Source organism: Chiroxiphia lanceolata, chromosome 18 (assembly GCF_009829145.1).
Source record: "Chiroxiphia lanceolata isolate bChiLan1 chromosome 18, bChiLan1.pri, whole genome shotgun sequence".
NCBI classification, from domain to species: domain Eukaryota; kingdom Metazoa; phylum Chordata; class Aves; order Passeriformes; family Pipridae; genus Chiroxiphia; species Chiroxiphia lanceolata.
In genome coordinates this window covers 1,826,497-1,832,496 of record NC_045654.1, presented here as the reverse complement: position 1 = coordinate 1,832,496, position 6,000 = coordinate 1,826,497, and the positions used below count along the sequence as shown (strand labels likewise).

Below are 6,000 nucleotides of genomic sequence, written 5' to 3'. Positions count from 1 at the left end.
CCCATGTCCCCATGTCCCGTGTCCCCCCATATCCCCGTGTCCCCCTTGTGTCCCCCTTGTGTCCCCCATATCCCAGTGTCCCCCCATGTCCCCGTGTACGTGTCCCTCCGTGTCCCGCCCGTGTCTCCTCTGTGTCCTCCATGTCCCCATGTCCCTGTGTCCCCTGTGTCCCCCCATGTCCCCGTGTCCCGTGTCCCTCCGTGTCCCGCCCCGTGTCCCCTCTGTGTCCTCCATGTCCCCATGTCCCTGTGTCCCCCGTGTCCCCCCGTGTCCTCCCCGTGTCCCGTGTCCTCCCGTGTCCCCCCGTGTCCCCATGTCCCTCCCTGTGTCCCCCCGTGTCCCCATGTCCCCCCATTGCCCCCCCGTGTCCCCATGTCCCGTGTCCCCCCGTGTCCCCATGTCCCCCCATGTCCCCCCATGTCCCCGTGTCCCCCCTTGTCCCCATGTCCCCCCATGTCCCGTGTCCCCCCATGTCCCCGTGTACCCCCATGTCCCCCATGTCCCCCCATGTCCCCCCATGTCCCTGTGTCTCTCCATGACCCCCGTGTCCCTCATGTCCCCATGTCCCCCCCATGTCCCCGTGTCCCCCCATGTCCCGTGTCCCCCCGTGTCCCCATGTCCCCCCATGTCCCGTGTCCCCCCATGTCCCCGTGTAACCCCACGTCTCCATGTCCCCCCCATGTCCCCCCATCTCCCCATATCCCCCCCGTGTCCCCCCATGTCCCCATGTCCCCCCATGTCCCCGTGTTCTCCCGGCTCCCCCGGGTCCCAGCGCCCGCCCCCCTTACTCCACACCGCCCGCCGCCAGGGGGCGACACCTCCCCGCGCATTCCTTCCCCCACCCCGCGCTCTGAGGCGGCCCCGCCTCGCCCCGCCCCTTCCCTTGACCGACGCCCTCTCTGCCCAATCACAAGCGCTGTCACTCCCGCCCCTGGAGTTTTAGCGGTTTCCATTGGACGCGCGGCGCGGTGGGGGCGGTCCCGCGGCGCGGCGTGGCCAATGGCGCGGCGGGGGGGGCGGGGCGCGGCCGCCATGGCGCCGGGGCCGCGCTGACCGGCCCGAGCCGCCATGGCCGGGGCCATCGCCTCCCGCATGAGCTTCAGCTCCCTCAAGCGCAAACAGCCCAAGACCTTCACCGTGCGCATCGCCACCATGGACGCGGAGATGGAGTTCAGCTGCGAGGTGAGGGCCGCGGCGGGGAGCGGGGCGGGCCCTGAGAGGGGACGGGCCCCCCCGAGCCCCCTCAGCCCTGAGGGCGCCCGGACCCCCCGGGGGGTCCCGGGGCCTGTCCCGGCCCGGCCTCGGTTTGGTTGTAATTTCGTTATATTCGGAGTTATCTTGGAGTAACTCGGCGTGATTTGGGTTATAATTGAACTTTATTGTGGTTGTAATTCGGGTTTATTTTGGCTGTAATTTGGGGTTATCCCCGGCTGTGGTTCAGCTTTATTTTGGCTTTAGTTCAGCTTTAGTTTGGGTGTATTCGGGTTTATTTTGGTTATAATTTGGCTTGATCTTGATTATAATTCAGCTTAATTCTGGGTATAATTCGGCATGGTTCTGTTTGTAATTCAACATGGTTCTGGTTATAATTCTCTTTATACTTTGGTTATAATTCATGTTTATCTTAGTTATAGTTTGGTTTATACTTTTGCTATAATTCGCTATAATTCGGGTTTGTCTTGGTTACAATTCAGTGTTATTCTGGGTGTAATTCACCTTTATTTTGATCATAATTCACCTTTATTTTCGTTATAATTCAGCTTTATTTTGGTCATAATTAATCTTTATGTTGGTCATAATTTGGCTTTTCTCTGGGTATAATTCATCTTTATCCTAGTTATAATTCAGGTTTATTTTGGGTTTAATCCATCTTTATTTTGGTTATAATTCAAGTTTAGTTTGGGTGTAATTCAGCTTTATTTTAGTTATAATTCAGTGTTATTCTGTGTGTAATTCAGATTTATTTTGGTCATAATTTGGCTTTACCCTGGTTATACTTTGGCTTCATTCTGGTTAAGATTTGACCTGTATTTTGGTTATAATTCAACTTTATTCTGGTTATCGTTCAGCTTTATTTGGGTTATAATTCAGATTTATTCTGGGTGTAAGTCACCTTTATTTTAGTCATAATTTGGCTTTATCCTGATTATAATTCGGCTTCGTTCTGAGTATAATTTGGTTTATACTTTGGTTATAATTTGGCTTTATCCTGGTTATAACCCAGCTTTATTTTTATTATAACTCAGGTTTAATTTGGGTGTAATTCAACTTTATTCAAGTTACAATTCAGCCTTATTCTGATTTCAATTCAGCTTTATTTAGGTTATAATTTGGCTCTATTCTGGCTATAATTCATCTTAATTCCAGGTGTAATTGAGCTTTATCTTGGATATAACCCAGCCTTACTCTGCTTTAATTCGGCTTTTTCCCGGCAATAATTGAGCTTTATTCTGATTATAATCCAGCTTTATTTTGGTTCTAATCCAACCTTATCCTGCCATCCCAGCCAAAGCCACCACGAGGTGACCAGGGCTCGAGGGATCCCAGGCTTCAATCCACAGGGATCCAACTCCAAGCACTCCACAAATACACGAGGGTGGAATTTTGGTGCTTTCCCAAGGATTAGGGGTGCTCTGAGGGGGATCAGGTCTGGTTTTTCTCTGATAATTCCCCTTTTTTGGGCCCTTGGAACTTGTAAAACGTTCTCCCATTCCGCTTGCTGCCAGACCCTGGGATCTGCTCTGCTTTTCCATCTGATCCAGAGGGATTGGACACACAAACATCTCTCTCCACTTCAACTTCTTCATTGAATAGTTTATATTTCGTTAGTCTGACCCAAATCCTGGTGGAATCCCAGCTCCCCTCAGCCAAGGAGTGTTTGTCATCACCAATTTCCTTGCTCTGGAAATCTCTTGTCAGCCCTGAAGAACTTCCTGCCTTTCCCAGGGATCAAGGATTTACTGTGGGCAGCAGTGAGAGCTTCCCGCTTCCAGCAGAGTTGGAGCACTTGTCTCTGCTCTTGCCTGGTTTTTCCGAGGCTGCCAACAATAACTGGTGATGGAAAGTGAATAATTCTTTATTTCAGTGCCGTTCCCGTTGGGATCAGGGATTTGTGCAGAGGTGTGGCAGCGATCCCGGGGGATTTGGCTGCGGAACTTGTGCATCTTCAGCTGACTCTTTGGGGAGGTTCCTGCCAAAATAACTTGTTGCTGCAGATGGACTTCTGCAGCTGGAAGGAGCTCGGGAGCTGTGAGTGTGGTCCTGCCGAGGGCTCCAGGATCGTGTCGGAGCTGGCACGGGAGGGATGCAGCGGGAATTCAGGGCTCAGCCTTCAGTGCAGAGCACTGGAGCAGAAAGGAGGGAAATAGTCATAGAATCCTGGAATGCTTTGGGTGGGAAGGGACCTTAAAGCTCATCCGGTGCCACCCCCTGCCACGGGCAGGGACACCTCCCACTAGACCAGGTTGCTCCAAGTGTCCAACCTGGCCTTGGACACTTCCAGGGATCCAGGGGCAGCCACAGCTTCTCTGGGCAACCTGGGCCAGGGCCTCCCCACCCTCCCAGCCAACAATTCCTTCCCAATCTCCCATCTCTCCCTGCCCTCTGGCAGTGGGAAGCCATTCCCTGTGTCCTGTCCCTCCATGCCTTGTCCCCAGTCCCTCTCCAGCTCTCCTGGAGCCCCTTTAGGCCCTGCAAGGGGCTCTCAGCTCTCTCTGGAGCCTTCTCTTGTCCAGGTGAACCCCCCCAGCTCTCCCAGCCTGGCTCCAGAGCAGAGGGGCTCCAGCCCTGGCAGCATCTCTGTGGCCTCTTCTGGACTTGCTCCAAGCACAGGACACCCCAGCTGGAGGTGTGAGCTTTATCCAAGCTTTATCCAAGCAGTGCAGCTCCCTGGCTGGATCTCTGGCCCCATCTTTGTCTCGTGGTTGTGCAGCTCTGGGGAAGGTCCCTTGTTTTGCTGACTCTGCAGAAACACCCTGAGCCCGACATGGGACAGGTGGATCAGACACACCCCAAGTCCCTGGGACTGGGAACGTGGCCCAGGGAAGGGCTTGGCTTGGTCCACACCCACAGTGGGACCTGGAGCCAGGAGTGGAGCTTGTGCCCTCCTGAAAGTCAGCGAGGAGGGAGAGTTGATGGTACGGGAAGGACTGTGCTCCTCCCTGAAGGAATCCAGCCCTTATCCCAAGGTTTGTTGGGAGAGGAGTGAGCAGCTCTGTGTTTGCCCGGGTATCTGTGTGTCTGAGGTGTCTTTGGCCAGGAAGGAGAGCTGCTGGGAGAGGGAAACCTGCCTCACAAACACTTCAGAGGATCACTGGGAGGACGTGCAGTGGGAATCTTGTAGTTTGGGGGTTCTTGGGGTGTGTTTTTGTGGCCTGTGAGTGGCACTTTGTGCTTCCAGGGATGGAGAGCTGCTGTCTTGTTGGACAGTTGGTGGGTATCCTGCTCCTGGGGCACATCCCTCGGGTTGGGTTTGTTGTGTCCCTGTTGTGCTGAACCTGCTCCCTGCCCCGGGCTTCCAACCCCATGGAAAACCACAGCCGAGCAGGCGGAGGGAGGAGTGTGGGAATGTTTTACTGCCTAATCCACTGTGGCTTCACCCCAGGCTGCCCATCCAAATGGCCTCCCCAGGGAGCTTTGCTTGAGGCTCAGGAGCTGTGGGGTGGCTGTTGGGAGCGGGATGGAGCAGTGGGAAGTTGCTTCTCCATGTGCTGGGGCTGCTGGTCCCCAGGAGGAAGAGGCTGATTTCTGTCATCCTGCTGTGCCGCCTTGCCATGCCCGTGGGCCCATCCACTTCCAGAAGTCCGGGAAGTGGACTCCCTCCCTCCACCCCAAATATCCACTGCTCTTCTCCATGTGCTCCCAGCCTTGCTCTGAGCGTTGCTGTGTTGCTTTCGCCCCTCTTTTCCTTCTTTTCCAGAAGCTGGATTCCCATCAGCGAGGCTGGGACCAGCGAGGTCAGTGCCAGCCCTCGAGGAGAGCAGGCTGGGACATCCAAATCTCTAACTCTGGGACATCCAAATCTCTAACTCTGGGACATCCAAATCTCTAACTCTGGGACATCCAAATCTCTAACTCTGGGACATCCAAATCTCTAACTCTGGGACATCCAAATCTCTAACTCTGGGACATCCAAATCCCTAACTCTGGGACATCCAAATCCCTAACTCTGGGACATCCAAATCCCTAACTCTGGGACATCCAAATCCCTAACTCTGGGACATCCAAATCCCTAACTCTGGGACATCCAAATCCCTAACTCTGGGACATCCAAATCCCTAACTCTGGGACATCCAAATCCCTAACTCTGGGACATCCAAATCCCTAACTCTGGGACATCCAAATCCCTAACTCTGGGACATCCAAATCCCTAACTCTGGGACATCCAAATCCCTAACTCTGGGACATCCAAATCCCTAACTCTGGGACATCCAAATCCCTAACTGTGGCATGGTGGCTGGCTCGGGAATGGACTGAAGGTCTCCCGGTGCAAACTACAGAGCCCCAGTTCCTGTCTCACCTGTCCCTCTTCCTCTGACCCTTCTGACTTCCCATTCTTGGAATTACCCTGTGCAGATCCAGGAGTCAGACTTCAATGATCCCTGTGGGTCCCTTCCAGCCTGGGATATTCCATGATTCCATGACCCCACTGTAGTTGCAGGAGACACCTTTCTTTTTCCATGTTATTTTTTCAGTCTGCCCGGTAGAAATTCCCAGCTGTGTATTTTAAGGGATTAAACCTACTTTGCATCTGTTTACTCTGCAAATGATGTCTCTAAATTGAGCCTAAACCTAAAATAATTCCTGGAAATGAAATCTTAATCTTTCCAACACGGCAGTGGAGATTAATAATCACGGTTGGGGTTTCACTTTAAAGACTCGTAATTTGTTTGGGGAAATCTTGAAGGCACAGAGCAAGTGTCTTCCTTTTGTTACTTCCAGCACAGAGGTTTGGGTTGGAACCTAATTAATTGATAACATCTGGAGGAAGGATAGACATTT

The 6,000-nt window shown here is 53.1% G+C and overlaps 1 protein-coding gene across 5 annotated transcripts in view; it reads left to right on the top strand.

Annotated features, from left to right (window-relative positions):
- The first annotated feature begins 1,009 nt into the window (after positions 1-1,009).
- NF2 (neurofibromin 2) overlaps positions 1,010-6,000 on the top strand; it is a 49,641-nt gene continuing 44,650 nt past the window's right edge. For 3 of the 5 annotated variants that reach the window (XM_032705694.1, XM_032705696.1, XM_032705698.1), the window contains exon 1: positions 1,010-1,182. In XM_032705694.1, coding sequence (XP_032561585.1) covers positions 1,069-1,182 — 114 coding nt within the window. In that variant the 5' untranslated portion in view covers positions 1,010-1,068. The remainder of the gene's footprint in view (positions 1,183-6,000) is intronic. The other 2 variants (XM_032705695.1, XM_032705697.1) reach the window with 1 other exon arrangement.